Here is a 15,742-nt window from a genome sequence, read left to right on the forward strand (position 1 = left end):
TAGTGTTTCCATATTGTTTAGCTGGCACAAAAACTTCGGACGAGTTATAAAGCGGCATAGTTATCTTCCATGAAGAAAAGTTAGTCTTGGGTGAGACAAACAGAACTGGAGCGAATTTTTAACTCACATCGGTATCGGGTAAAAAATATGTTATCGATCGTTTCATTTATTTACATTGTTTGAAGTGCGTGCTGGTGAACGCAACATGCGAGCGAGAAGTCTTTAAACTTTTTTAGGTCTCAAAATGCAAAGGATTTTATTCCTTTAAGTTAGAGAAAAATACCATGAGGAAAATCTTAAAACTGAATATTTTTCATCTTGTGGAAAAAATAGTGCGTTTTCATGTAGACTGTGGACCGCAAATTAGGATCGCACTTTTTACAAACATGCGAATTCTGAAGTTCAGAACCCAACCGGCGATTGCGTTTTTCGCTGGTGTCAATGATCTTAACGGACCTCTATTAAAGGAAACAAAATTTTACTTTACGGGTTCAAAAGGTCATGGTTTGTGATTTGTAGATTTCGATCCGTTTTGTGTGTTTCTCTGTTTCAAGGTTCGTTGCTTGTGATCGTAATTATGATTGACGGCAGCGATAAACACAATTGTGAAGGTGGCTTTTGAACTTTAGAGTTCGCATGTTTGTGAAAAGCGCAGTAACGTCTCCGTGCAGTCAGTGAGGCCCCTGGATCAGGCAGGATCAATGGGCAGTTAACTGTCTGTTTTAGTATACTTCTGGTTTTCATACAATACAATATTTCTGTCTAGTGTAAATCAGCTCAGTCTGTCGCATTTTATGCTCGTAGAAGGACAACAATTTTTGGAATTTCCGGTTACGTCAAATTAGTCACGTTATACTGTCACGCTATATTTTGGGGCACAGAGGGATTGGCGGAGGGGTGCGTGGAAATAATGCAAATTGTTTCCTGTTTAGAATTAATGGCTAACTTGTTTATTTTTATTGATAATGGTGGAATTTAAAAGTTATTATACAGCCCCCACTTAAAAATGGTACTCTTCTTTTGGTTAGGAAAGTCTTTCAAAAGGGTACAATGGTCTGAATGAGTTTATGTTTCAGTCTCACATGAGATTCTGTTGCATGCAATGGTTGCCCACAAGATTTTATGGTAGCCTGAGTGTGTATAGCCGTCCCCTCCCCTCAGAAAAAATAGCCCCTTTGCAGCCCAGTTAAAAATCGCCTTTCGGCGATTCTTGTTAAACTTAAAATGCATCTTTCTGTGAAGAAATACCCTCAAGGAAGAGAAGCATAACTGGAAAAGAAAAATATTGATAAGGTATACATCATTTTCACTGTCACGCAACAAAAAAATAAATTGAAAACCGTCCAGTGAAAGAAGCCAAGAAAATGATATGTTATAAAAGACTAATATTTAAACAATTTGTCCAAGTCTCAGGTCTTTTTGGCCCACAGTTTCTGAGTTATTTGCCGAAACGTTTCACGCATCTTTGTAGAGCTTTGTATGGAGACGCCATATTGGTGCACAGTTTTGTGCACCAATATGGCCGCCGAAAATCAACAAAAACATCTGGAGTTCACTTGTTCTATAAAAGCTCCTTGTTTTCACTCGAGAACTAGCCTACGTGCGCATAAACATATCTTCTAATACTTGAAATGGTTATCCTGCTGAAAATCAAAAGGAGAGACTTTTTTTCAACGAGACAGCATTCCTATTTTGGTGTCACGCACTGTGAAAAGTCGGAACTTCAAATTGCTGTATTTTCGAAATGAAACATGCTATGGGACTGAAAACTTGTACAAAGATTAACTTTTTGTTTATATTCAACCTAGTGTAAATAAGAATTCGTAAAACCTCGCTATTTTGACTTTACAATTTGATGACGTCACTGTGAAAACCATCTATACTCTAAGTCCCCAAGCGAGTGATCGGAAAGACTGATGACGGGTATTTCATTCTTATGGTATAGTTTATGCATCCTTCCCAAACGACATGCATGATTGAAGAGCAAAGCGTTTATTCATGGTACCTTGTTATCATGGTAAAGAAACCAAACAAACAAAATTTGGCTGCGATATACAAACAGCTGCATTCTTTTTTTATATAAATAACGGTCACGGTCACTAATGCTGTTTAAGTCTGTGTCCTTTCATAGCGGAGCTCTAAGCTCGCGTGCGGAGCCCCATAGCTCAGTAAATCTACCCATCCAAGAAAATTTGGTAATCACGTGACCGCAAACCGCCCGAGCGACCGACCGATCGTCCGTCCGCACCACAGGCATACCAATGTAAAATAACTCAACCAGCAGGTATGGCAAACCAAATGCAACTCGAGGTTATTTTGGCGGCAAATTGCATACCCACCCGTGTCTTCTAAAGCAGAGACTACTAAAGAGTCAATAAAGACGAAAACGGAAAGCGGAAATTGTTCCTGTATCCGTGGTGTCTAAAGTATTAAGCTTAGATTAATTGTCATGTCCACAAATCTGGAATATACAGCAAGAGAAAGACAGAGAAAAAGAAGAATTGGGCGGCAGGCCTGCGAAAAAAAAACAAACGAGACTTTTTTTTGTTGAAAGGACAACGTGAAAATGTTGTCGCGGCGGTGACAAAATGAGAAATGCTAGCGGCCACCAATGTAGGGCGAAAATAAGCGGTAGTGAAAAAAACAGTGAACGAGAACACCTACGACATTTCCTCCATAAAACGTGTAACTAAGAAGTTTCTGGAAGTTTCACGTTGTAGTCGTGCAAAACAACGGCAGAGAAATGTACAAAAAAAAGTGTGCCGCAGGTGCAAAGTTACTTTTTTGCTAATAAGACCTATTGTTGTTTTTCAGCGTTCTCCGGCGTTGCCTTCGCCGCTTAGCATTACACGATTTTACATTTTGTTTGAACAAACTTTAAATATTATCGAGATCTTCGCTTTTAGCCCTGGCTAAATCTATATATTAGGATTCCATTACACCCTCTCTGTATATACTACCTAAAACAAAGACCACAACATCTTTTCTACGCTTGTCCTTAAGTATATCATGCAATGCCCATTTTCTTCTTATCTTCATGCTTTTGTAAAACTTTGATTTCACAAGTATTGCACACTATGAGCATCCTATTTGTGTGGGTTTTATAGTGACTCCTACCCGATTAAACTTTCTTGTTCTTTAATGTTGAATTGTTCCTTAATAAAGATTTTTTTGTGCGAGACTAATTATTCCCCTTTTTTTGAACAGTACCCAATGCTCCACCTTCTGCCATCCAAGGATACAACACTAGCTCCACCAGTATATTATTTGACTGGGGTGATGTTCCACAGCCTGATCAAAATGGCATTATACGAAGTTATACAGTTACCTATACAGCTTTAGAACCTAATGGCAAAACAGAGACTCAGTTTGTCCCTGCTCCAACAACTCAAGCAACACTGAGAGGGCTCAATGAATACGCCAACTACAGCATCACAGTGTTTGCCTCGACTTCAAAGGGACCTGGAAATATCAGTGAACCTATCGTTGTCATCACAGATGAGGACAGTAAGTTAATTCTCAGGAGCCTTTTATGATTAAATCAATTAACAATACCTAATGATTAATTAGTAAATGGAAATTGACAAACTTCTTCGACTGGCTTGGTAAATAAAGAAATGCTGTATGTGTTTGAATTTAATAAGCACTGACCCTTGAAAAGCGCTTACTCCCTTGGCCAAGCGAGCAACTCTAAGTCCCCTTTTCCGTTAACATTGAAGATATCCCAAAAACCTTCCTTTCTTTTCTGAACTGTTTATAGAATGGTAACTCAATCAGAGATAAACAAATTGAGTTCACAGCCCCTTCTTAAAAATCTGGCGATCTCTTACATCTTATCCATGTCTGCTCTCAAAAGTGGCAAGAAGACTAACAAAACATTTATTAAGTTAATGATACACACCACAGAAAGCGATTTTGAGGTGCAGTGAGTGTGTTAAACTGCGTTCTATGTTAGACTTTGTTTAAATAACCGGTCCCACGACTTTCAACTTTACGTTTTTAAATACCGAAATCAATGAATCAATATACTATCTAATGTTCATTTTCGGTGTTGCCAGTTCAATAATCTGTTGCCTGCGGGATTTTAAGTTGGGGATGTAGTTAAAACAAACATTTTAATTAGAAGATGGCATCATAATGTCATTTTATTGCAAGGCTTTTCCCTTCTCTTAGTAGAGTGTAGGCGGTTGTTCCCTGGCCAATCAGGAGATCGAACTTGTTTAGTTCTGTATAAAAGACTTGTTATATGTTTTGCGCGGCCCTTCCAGATATTGTCATCGGCCCGTACTGGCATCCCTTTAACGTTAAGTTGAAAAAAATTTGCCACCACCTCCCCGGACTCTGACCTGCCACTGTTTACATCTTATAGTTTTATCTTCTTTAGTTTGTCGTTAGTATTCGCTAACTTGTGGCGGAATTTTGTTTCCACCCTTCCCGATGTTGGTTAGTTTTTTTTTTTTTTTTTTTTTTTTTTATCATTGGTTTCAATTAAAAACTTCAAGCTCATGGCCATTTATCCCAAATAGTTGAGATTTTTGCTTGGGTCATCTCTTCAGCGAACCAATGCGCAACCACGCGGAGCTCTCGATCGTTTTCGTTAATTCGGTTTGGGAAGACTCGCTATACAATGAAAGTTTCAGTTCCCTTGCACAGATGCGTAGGTACTTGTTTTTGTCTCGGGTTCAATTTTCCCTGTTTTTTAACTTAAAATGCATCTTTCTGTGAAGAAATATCCTCAAGGAAGAGGAGCATAACTGGCAAAGAAAAGTATTGATAAGGTATACTCTAAGTCCCCAAGCGAGTGATCGGAAAGACTGATGACGGTATATCATTCTTATGGTATAGTTTATGCATCCTTCCCAAACGACATGCATGATTGAAGAGCAAAGCATTTATTCATGGTACCTTGTTATCATGGTAAAGAAACCAAACAAACAAAATTTGGCTGCGATATACAAACAGCTGCATTCTTTTTTTATATAAATAACGGTCACGGGCACTAATGCTGTTAAAGTCTTTGTCCTTTCAAAGCGGAGCTCTAAGCTCGCGTGCGGAGCCCCATAGCTCAGTAAATCTACCCATCCGAGAAAATTTGGTAATCACGTGACCGTAAACCGCCCGAGCGACCGACCGATCGTCCGTCCCCAACACAGGCATACCAATGTAAAATAACTCAACCAGCAGGTATGGCAAACCAAATGCAACTCGAGGTTATTTTGGCGGCAAATTGCATACCCACCCGTGTCTTGTAAGGCAGAGACTACTAAAGAGTCAATAAAGACGAAAACGGAAAGCGAAAATTGTTCCTGTATCCGTGGTGTCTAAAGTATTAAGCTTAGATTAATTGTCATGTCCACAAATTTGGAATATAGAGCAAGAGAAAGACAGAGAAAAAGAGGAATTGGGCGGCAGGCCTGCGAAGCTCAAAGAGAAAAAAAAACGAACGAGACTGTTTTTTGTTTGAAGGACAACGTGAAAATGTTGTAGCGGCGGTGACAAATTGAGAAATGCTAGCGGCCACCAATGTAGGGCGAAAATAAGCGGTAGTGAAAAAAAGTAAACGAGAACACCTACGACATTTCCTCCATAAAACGTGTAACTAAGAAGTTTCTGGAAGTTTCACGTTGTAGTCGTGCAAAACAACGGCAAAGAAATGTACAAAAAAAGTGTGCCGCAGGTGCAAAGTTGCTTTTTTGCTAATAAGACCTATTGTTGTTTTTTACCGTTCTCCGGCGTTGCCTTCGCCGCTTAGCAGTACACGATTTTACATTTTGTTTGAACAAACTCTAAATATTATCGAGATCTTCGCCTGTAGCCCTGGCTAAATCTATATTTTAGGATTCCATTACACCTGCTGTATATACTACCTTAAACAAAGACCACAACATCTTTTCTACGGTTGTCCTTAAGTATATCATGCAATGGCCATTTTCTTCTTGTCTTCATGCTTTTGTAAAACTTTGATTTCACAAGTATTGCACACTATGAGCATCCTATTTGTATGGGTTTTATAGTGACTCCTACCCGATTAAACTTTCTTGTTCTTTAATGTTGAATTGTTCCCTAATAAAGATTTTTTTGTGCGAGACTAATTATTCCCCTTTTTTTGGACAGTACCCAATGCTCCACCTTCTGCCATCCAAGGATACAACACTAGCTCCACCAGTATATTATTTGACTGGGGTGATGTTCCACAGCCTGATCAAAATGGCATTATACGAAGTTACACAGTTACCTATACAGCTTTAGAACCTAATGGCAAAACAGAGACTCAGTTTGTCCCTGCTCCAACAACTCAAGCAACACTGAGAGGACTCAATGAATACACCAACTACAGCATCACAGTGTTTGCCTCGACTTCAAAGGGACCTGGAAATATCAGTGAACCTATCGTTGTCATCACAGATGAGGACAGTAAGTTAATTCTAAGGAGCCTTTTATGATTAAATCCAATTAACAATACCTAATGATTAATTATTAAATGGAAATTGACGAAGGTAAATAAAGAAATGCTGTATGTGTTTGAATTTAATAAGCACTGACCCTTGAAAAAGCGCTTACTCCCTTGGCCAAGCGAACAACTCCAAGTCCCCTTTTCTGTTAACATTGAAGATATCCCAAAAACCTTCCTTTCTTTTCTCAACTGTTTATAGAATGGTATCTCAATCAGAAATAAACAAATTGAGTTCACAGCCCCTTTTTAAAAATCTGGCCATCTCTCAAATCTTATCCTTCTCTGCTCTCAAAAGTGGCAAGAAGACTAACAAACCATTTATGAACTTAATGATACACACCACAGAAAGCGATTTTGAGGTGCAGTGAGTGTCTTAAACTGCGTTCTATGTTAGACTTTGTTTAAATAACCGGTCCCACGACTTTCAACTTTACGTTTTTAAATACCGAAATCAATGAATCAATATACTATCTAATGTTCATTTTCGGTGTTGCCAGTTCAATAATCTGTTGCCTGCGGGATTTTAAGTTGGGGATGTAGTTAAAACAAACATTTTAATGAGAAGATGGCATCATAATGTCATTTTATTGCAAGGCTTTTCCCTTCTCTTAGTAGAGTGTAGGCGGTTGTTCCCTGGCCAATCAGGAGATCGAACTTGTTTAGTTCTGTATAAAAGACTTGTTTCATGTTTTGCGCGGCTCTTCCAGATATTGTGATCAACCCGTACTGGCATCCCTTTGACGTTTAGTTGACAAAAATTTCCCACCACCTCCCCGGACTCTGACCTGCCACTGTTTACATCTTATAGTTTTATCTTCTTTAGTTTGTCGTTAGTATTATTTGCTAATTTGTGGCGGAATTTTGTTTCCACCTTTCCCCAAGAGATGTCGATTACTTCTTTTTGTTTTTTTTATTTTTTATCATTGGTTTCAATTAAGAGCGACGGTTAGGAAATATCGACCATCGAGTGGCAAGAGTTGAAAAATCGATTGTCTTCATTTTTTGTCCATAAATAGCGTTTAGGTAGATAAGTAATCTGATGTAGGTTGTTCTCGCAAAAAGCCTTTTATTTTCGAGAAAGGTAAGAATATCAGTTTTAGTGGTGGGAGTCTCAAAATGGCCGTATTTTTAACCCGAAATTTGCTAACATTAAGTCTTCTCGCGTTCGCAAATAAAGCCCCAAGGAGAGATTTGGACACTTTCCATCCATAGAACAAGTCTTCTTCTTTCACTAGAAGAGACTTTCACAGCAATATCAAGACTCGTTGAACTAGCATAATTCAGAAACGAAGAACAGGTTTTTACGGTGACAAAAACTTAAATTTAGTAGTTGTTTTCTACGGCATTTTTCTTCATGTGGTATAGGTCCAAATTTTCCCGGTCCTCGTTTATTCACACATTTAGACATTCATCTGAAGCATACCTGAGATTTGGCTTGGGTTCCCTTAGGCAGCCTCCAAACGAAAGCATCAAAGTCCGGTAAAAGTAGTGAAGCGTGACCAAAATAACTTATTTAACGGCTCCAAGTTTCCACGATCGTAAAGTAAGAAGACGAAATATCTTCTTGTTCCGTCGTCCTTAGCGAATTACCATTGTTAAAGTCCATATATTTCGATAAAAAGTGAGTATCAGAAAAAGCGCGTTTGACTTTTTCTTCTGCAAAATACTGTCGGGATCGAAAATGTTACTCTTTCAAGAATTGCGTTGCGTTACTACAGTGATTCCGTGACTGTCATTTTAACGGCTTCGTCTCTTCAAACGTACGTTATGTCAGGTGCAACCACGGAACAGATTGTCACGCAGAGTCGCCGTCTGGTAGGGTTCAGCGTTTCAAAATGGCTAAAATTGACCCAGTTTCACCTTTTTACCCCACTCTTTGATTGGAAAAAGAAATTTTGCGACGGTAAAACCCACAGGAAGTACAAAAAACGAGCCTTTAGGCTGTAAATATCTACTTTTGTGCGTTTCGAAATTGGAAGTGTTTACACAATTACCGCCGGCCTACCATGAAAATTCCTGAACTTCGATGATGTCTTACGGAGATTACATTCCATAACCCAAGCCAATTCTCAGGTATGTTTTAAATGAATGTCTAAATGTGTGATTTAAATAGCATTAGGAGAATTTGGAGTTATACCACATGTTAAATATTGCCGTCGAAAATGAGTAACGAACTTAAGTTTTTGTTGTCTTGAAAACCTATCCCTCATTTTTGAATTATTTCAGTACGACGAGCTTCGCTATTGCCCTGAAAGTATCTTTTAGTGGAAGAAAAATAATTTTTCTGTTCATGGAAAGAGTCCAAATTTCTCCATGCGGCTTCGTTTGCGAACGCGAGGAAAGTTAATGTTAGCGAATTTCAGGTTAAAAATTAGGGCAGTCTGAGACTCCGACATCGAAAACCGATCTTCTAATTTTTCTCACAAATAAAAGGCTTTCGGCAGGAACAATCTACTTTAGGTTTCTTATCTACTTAAAAGCTATCTATGAACAAAAAATGAAAGAAATTGATTTTTCAACTTTTGCCACGAAATTAAGATTTTGGTCGATTTTTCCTGACCGGCGCTCTTAAAAACTTCAAGCTCTTGGCCATTTATCCCAAACAGTTGAGATTCTTGCTTGGGTCATCTCTTCAGCGAACCAGTGCGCAACCACGCGGAGCTCTCGATCGTTTTCGTAAATTCGGTTTGGGAAGACTCGCTATACAATGAAAGTTTCAGTTCCCTTGCACAGATGCGTAGGTACTTGTTTTTGTCTCGGGTTCAATTCTCCCTATTTTTAAACTTAAAATGCATCTTTCTGTGAAGAAATATCCTCAAGGAAGAGGAGCATAACTGGCAAAGAAAAGTATTGATAAGGTATACTCTAAGTCCCCAAGCGAGTGATCGGAAAGACTGATGACGGGTATTTCATTCTTATGGTATAGTTTATGCATCCTTCCCAAACGACATGCATGATTGAAGAGCAAAGTATTTATTCATGGTACCTTGTTATCATGGTAAAGAAACCAAACAATACAAAATTTGGCTGCGGTATACAAACAGCTGCATTCCTTTTTTATATAAATAACGGTCACGGTCACTAATGCTGTTAAAGTCTTTGTCCTTTCATAGCGGAGCTCTAAGCTCGCGTGCGGAGCCCCATAGCTCAGTAAATCTACCCATCCGAGAAAATTTGGTAATCACGTGACCGTAAGCCGCCCGAGCGACCGACCGATCGTCCGTCCGCACCACAGGCATACCAATGTAAAATAACTCAACCAGCAGGTATGGCAAACCAAATGCAACTCGAGGTTATTTTGGCGGCAAATTGCATACCCACCCGTGTCTTGTAAAGCAGAGACTGCTAAAGAGTCAATAGAGACGAAAACGGAAAGCGAAAATTGTTCCTGTATCCGTGGTGTCTAAAGTATTAAGCTTAGATTAATTTTCATGTCCTCAAATTTGGAATATAGAGCAAGAGAAAGACAGAGAAAAAGAGGAATTGGGCGACAGGCCTGCGAAGCTCAAAGAGAAAAAAAAACAAACGAGACATTTTTTTGTTGGAAGGACAACGTGAAAATTTTGTAACGGCGGTGACAAAATGAGGATTGCTAGCGGCCACCAATGTAGGGTGAAAATAAGCGGTAGTGAAAAAAAGTAAACGAGAACTTCTACGACATTTCCTCAATAAAACGTGTAACTAAGAAGTTTCTGGAAGTTTCACGTTGTAGTCGTGCAAAACAACGGCAAAGAAATGTACAAAAAAGTGTGCCGCAGGTGCAAAGTTACTTTTTTGCTAATAAGACCTATTGTTGTTTTTCACAGTTCTCCGGCGTTGCCTTCGCCGCTTAGCATTACACAGTTTTACATTTTGTTGAACAAACTTTAAATATTATCGAGATCTTCGCTTTTAGCCCTGTCTAAATCTATATTTTAGGGTTCCATTACACCCGCTGTACATACTACTTTTTTTTTTTTTTTAATTTTTAGTGATGTACTAGTGAGCAGCACACTTAGACTTCCAGTGAACATTTACACTTGGAAGAAGAAGAAACCATGCTCGCCCGGGGCAACGAAAATTTTCGTGCCCCGGGCGAGAGTCGAACTCGCGACCTTCCGCATACTAGATCGGACGTTCTAACCCCTGAACCACCAGGGCTCTAGCGTTAGTGAAGTCGGAATTCTACTATACCAGCAGAGTGTACTACACTTCTGTATTGGGAGCTGAGTGCATTGCACTTCTGTGCTCAGTTTCTCGTGTGGCTTCTGCTAGTTTCATTAAAGTAATTTTTAGTGATGTACTAGTGAGCAGCACACTTACACTTCCAGTGAACATTTACACTTGGAAGAAGAAGAAACCATGCTCGCCCGGGGCAACGAAAATTTTCGTGCCCCGGGCGAGAATCGAACTCGCGACCTTCCGCATACTAGATCGGACGTTCTAACTACTGAACCACCAGGGCTAGTACATCACTAAAAATTACTTTAATGAAACTAGCAGAAGCCACACGAGAAACTGAGCATAGAAGTGCAATGCACTCAGCTCCCAGTACAGAAGTGTAGTACACTCTGCTGGTATAGTAGAATTCCGACTTCACTAACGCTAGAGCCCTGGTGGTTCAGTGGTTAGAACGTCCGATCTAGTATACGGAAGGTCGCGAGTTCGATTCTCGCCCGGGGCACGAAAATTTTCGTTGCCCCGGGCGAGCATGGTTTCTTCTTCTTCCAAGTGTAAATGTTCACTGGAAGTCTAAGTGTGCTGCTCACTAATACATCACTAAAAATTAAAAAAACAAAACAAAACAAAACAAAGACCACAACATCTTTTCTACGGTTGTCCTTAAGTATATCATGCAATGGCCATTTTCTTCTTATCTTCATGCTTTTGTAAAACTTTGATTTCACAAGTATTGCACACTATGAGCATCCTATTTGTATGGGTTTTATAGTGACTCCTACCCGATTAAACTTTCTTGTTCTTTAATGTTGAATTGTTCCTTAATAAAGATTTTTTTGTGCGAGACTAATTACTCCCCTTTTTTTGGACAGTACCCAATGCTCCACCTTCTGCCATCCAAGGATACAACACTAGCTCCACCAGTATATTATTTGACTGGGGTGATGTTCCACAGCCTGATCAAAATGGCATTATACGAAGTTACACAGTTACCTATACAGCTTTAGAACCTAATGGCAAAACAGAGACTCAGTTTGTCCCTGCTCCAACAACTCAAGCAACACTGAGAGGACTCAATGAATACACCAACTACAGCATCACAGTGTTTGCCTCGACTTCAAAGGGACCTGGAAATATCAGTGAACCTATCGTTGTCATCACAGATGAGGACAGTAAGTTAATTCTAAGGAGCCTTTTATGATTAAATCCAATTAACAATACCTAATGATCAATTATTAAATGGAAATTGACGAAGGTAAATAAAGAAATGCTGTATGTGTTTGAATTTAATAAGCACTGACCCTTGAAAAGCGCTTACTCCCTTGGCCAAGCGAGCAACTCCAAGTCCCCTTTTGCGTTAACATTGAAGATATCCCAAAAACCTTCCTTTCTTTTCTCAACTGTTTATAGAATGGTATCTCAATCAGAAATAAACAAATTGAGTTCACAGCCCCTTTTTAAAATCTGGCCATCTCTCAAATCTTATCCTTCTCTGCTCTCAAAAGTGGCAAGAAGACTAACAAACCATTTATGAACTTAATGATACACACCACAGAAAGCGATTTTGAGGTGCAGTGAGTGTCTTAAACCGCGTTCTATGTTAGACTTTGTTTAAATAACCGGTCCCACGACTTTCAACTTTACGTTTTTAAATACCGAAATCAATGAATCAATATACTATCTAATGTTCATTTTCGGTGTTGCCAGTTCAATAATCTGTTGCCTGCAGGATTTTAAGTTGGGGATGTAGTTAAAACAAACATTTTAATGAGAAGATGGCATCATAATGTCATTTTATTGCAAGGCTTTTCCCTTCTCTTAGTAGAGTGTAGGCGGTTGTTCCCTGGCCAATCAGGAGATCGAACTTGTTTAGTTCTGTATAAAAGACTTGTTATATGTTTTGCGCGGCCCTCCCAGATATTGTGATCAACCCGTACTGGCATCCCTTTGACGTTTAGTTGAAAAAAATTTCCCACCACCTCCCCGGACTCTGATCGACCTGCCACTGTTTACATCTTATAGTTTTATCTTCTTTAGTTTGTCGTTACTATATGCTACTTTTTGGCGGAATTTTGTTTCCACCTTTCCCGAAGAGATGTCGATTACTTCTTTTTTTCTTTTCTTTTTTTTATCATTGGTTTCAATTAAAACTTCAAGCTCTTGGCCATTTATCCCAAACAGTTGAGATTCTTGCTTTGGTCATCTCTTCAGCGAACCAGTGCGCAACCACGCGGAACTCTCGATCGTTTCGTAAATTCGGTTTGGGAAGATTCGCTATACAATGAAAGTTTCAGTTCCCTTGCACAGATGCGTAGGTACTTGTTTTTGTCTCGGGTTCAATTCTCCCTATTTTTAAACTTAAAATGCATCTTTCTGTGAAGAAATATCCTCAAGGAAGAGGAGCATAACTGGCAAAGAAAAGTATTGATAAGGTATACTCTAAGTCCCCAAGCGAGTGATCGGAAAGACTGATGACGGTATATCATTCTTATGGTATATTTTATGCATCCTTCCCAAACGACATGCATGATTGAAGAGCAAAGCATTTATTCATGGTACCTTGTTATCATGGTAAAGAAACCAAACAAACAAAATTTGGCTGCGATATACAAACAGCTGCATTCTTTTTTTATATAAATAACGGTCACGGTCACTAATGCTGTTAAAGTCTTTGTCCTTTCATAGCGGAGCTCTAAGCTCGCGTGCAGAGCCCCATAGCTCAGTAAATCTACCCATCCGAGAAAATTTGGTAATCACGTGACCGTAAACCGCCCGAGCGACCGACCGATCGTCCGTCCGCACCACAGGCATACCAATGTAAAATAACTCAACCAGCAGGTATGGCAAACCAAATGCAACTCGAGGTTATTTTGGCGGCAAATTGCATACCCACCCGTGTCTTGTAAAGCAGAGACTGCTAAAGAGTCAATGAAGACGAAAACGGAAAGCGAAAATTGTTCCTGTATCCGTGGTGTCTAAAGTATTAAGCTTAGATTAATTTTCATGTCCTCAAATTTGGAATATAGAGCAAGAGAAAGACAGAGAAAAAGAGGAATTGGGCGGCAGGCCTGCGAAGGTCAAAGAGAAAAAAAAAAACGAACGAGACAGTTTTTTGTTGGAAGGACAACGTGAAAATTTTGTAGCGGCGGTGACAAAATGAGGAATGCTAGCGGCCACCAATGTAGGGTGAAAATAAGCGGTAGTGAAAAAAAAGTGAACGAGAAAACCTACGACATTTCCTCCATAAAACGTGTAACTAAGAAGTTTCTGGAAGTTTCACGTTGTAGTCGTGCGAAACAACGGCAAAGAAATGTACAAAAAAAGTGTGCCGCAGGTGCAAAGTTACTTTTTTGCTAATAAGACCTATTGTTGTTTTTCACCGTTCTCCTGCGTTGCCTTCGCCGCTTAGCATTACACGGTTTTACATTTTGTTTGAACAAACTTTAAATATTATCGAGATCTTCGCTTTTAGCCCTGTCTAAATCTATATTTTAGGGTTCCATTACACCCGCTGTATATACTACCTTAAACAAAGACCACAACATCTTTTCTACGCTTGTCCTTAAGTATATCATGCAATGCCCATTTTCTTCTTATCTTCATGCTTTTGTAAAACTTTGAATTCACAGGTATTGCACACTATGAGCATCCTATTTGTATGGGTTTTATAGTGACTCCTACCCGATTAAACTTTCTTGTTCTTTATTGTTGAATTGTCGTGCGAGACTAATTATTCCTCTTTTTTTGGACAGTACCCAATGCTCCACCTTCTGCCATCCAAGGATACAACACTAGCTCCACCAGTATATTTGTTGACTGGGGTGATGTTCCACAGCCTGATCAAAATGGCATTATACGAAGTTATACAGTTACCTATACAGCTTTAGAACCTAATGGGAAAACAGAGACTCAGTTTGTCCCTGCTTCAACAACTGAAGCAACATTGACAGGACTCAATGAATACACCAACTACAGCATCACAGTGTTTGCCTCGACTTCAAAGGGACCTGGAAATATCAGTAAACCTATCATTATCATTACAGATGAGGACAGTAAGTTCTAAGGGGCCTTTTATGATTAAATCCAATTAGCAATACCTTATGATCATTTAGTAAAGGGAAATTTATCATCTTCCTCGACTGGCTTGGTAAATAAACAAATACTGTATGTATTTGAATTCAATAAGCACTGACCCTAGTAAAGCGTTCACTCCCATAGCCAAGCTAGCGACTCAAACTCCCCTTTTCCGTTAACATTGAAGATATCCCAAAAACCTTCCTTTCTTTTCTGAACTGTTTATAGAATGGTAACTCAATCAGAGGTAAGTAAATTGAGTTCACATCCCCTTCTTAAAAATCTGGCCATCTCTCACATCTTATCCTTGCCTTGTGACAGGTATTTTCTAATCCTTCTGTGGCTATGCAGATAATAAAATCTAGAACTGCATACTTTGTTGATGCGAGTTTCCATAGACAACATCGAATTAAACCAAGCACCAAGATTTGTTACGCAATTCACTGGTTCTATATCCATTGTTCCAACTCTTAAAGGGAGTGGTTCGACTTTGCTTAGTTGTTGACGAGTGCCAATTAGCAGAAATTCCGTCTTCTCATCATTCAGTAACAGACGATCGCTAACCATCCAGTGCCGTATGTCCTCTATACATCGTTCCATTGCCTGAATGGCATCAGTCTGAGATGACAATCCATCAGCTGGTCTAAAGCTTAGATATAACTTAGAATCGTCAGCGTAGCAGTGCCCGTCAGGAAGATGTCGCTCAATGATGTTGAACAACTTTGATGCATAGATGACGTAGAGCAATGGACCGAGCCAGGAACCTTGGGAAACGCAACAATCGAGATAAAAAAAGCCGCGATAACGTTCCCTGAACTGCAATCCTCTGACTTCTATTAGACATGGCAACGCCCATTTCCTTTTTATCTTCATAGTTTTGTAAAACTTTGTTTTTACAAATATTGTACACTATGAGCATCCTATTTGTATGGGTTTTATAGTGACTCGTTACCCGATTAAACTTTCTTGTTCTTCATTTAATTGTTGTTTAATAAAGATGTTCTCTGTGTGCCTAATTATTCCCCTTTTTTTGACAGTACCCAATGCTCCGCCTTC

General features: G+C 39.3%; 1 protein-coding gene and 3 non-coding genes across 4 annotated transcripts in view; 2 read left to right on the forward strand and 2 right to left on the reverse strand.

Moving 5' to 3' along the window:
• LOC140953667 (tyrosine-protein phosphatase Lar-like) overlaps nt 1-15,742 on the forward strand; it is an 88,795-nt gene that overhangs the window by 44,935 nt on the left and 28,118 nt on the right. Inside the window, exons 19-23 of the mRNA XM_073403079.1 lie at nt 3,208-3,507; nt 6,115-6,414; nt 11,485-11,784; nt 14,365-14,664; nt 15,724-15,742. The exon at nt 15,724-15,742 is cut by the window's right edge and continues 281 nt beyond it. Of these exons, the coding sequence (XP_073259180.1) occupies nt 3,208-3,507; nt 6,115-6,414; nt 11,485-11,784; nt 14,365-14,664; nt 15,724-15,742 (1,219 nt within the window). The remainder of the gene's footprint in view (nt 1-3,207; nt 3,508-6,114; nt 6,415-11,484; nt 11,785-14,364; nt 14,665-15,723) is intronic.
• On the reverse strand, nt 10,521-10,594 carry Trnat-agu (transfer RNA threonine (anticodon AGU)). The gene has a single exon. It is a non-coding gene; the product is annotated as a tRNA-Thr (tRNA).
• Trnat-agu (transfer RNA threonine (anticodon AGU)) lies at nt 10,825-10,898 on the reverse strand. Its single transcript has one exon. It is a non-coding gene; the product is annotated as a tRNA-Thr (tRNA).
• Nucleotides 11,044-11,117, forward strand: Trnat-agu (transfer RNA threonine (anticodon AGU)). Its single transcript has one exon. It is a non-coding gene; the product is annotated as a tRNA-Thr (tRNA).

The sequence above is a fragment of the Porites lutea genome, chromosome 12 (assembly GCF_958299795.1).
Source record: "Porites lutea chromosome 12, jaPorLute2.1, whole genome shotgun sequence".
In the NCBI taxonomy this organism is placed as follows: domain Eukaryota; kingdom Metazoa; phylum Cnidaria; class Anthozoa; order Scleractinia; family Poritidae; genus Porites; species Porites lutea.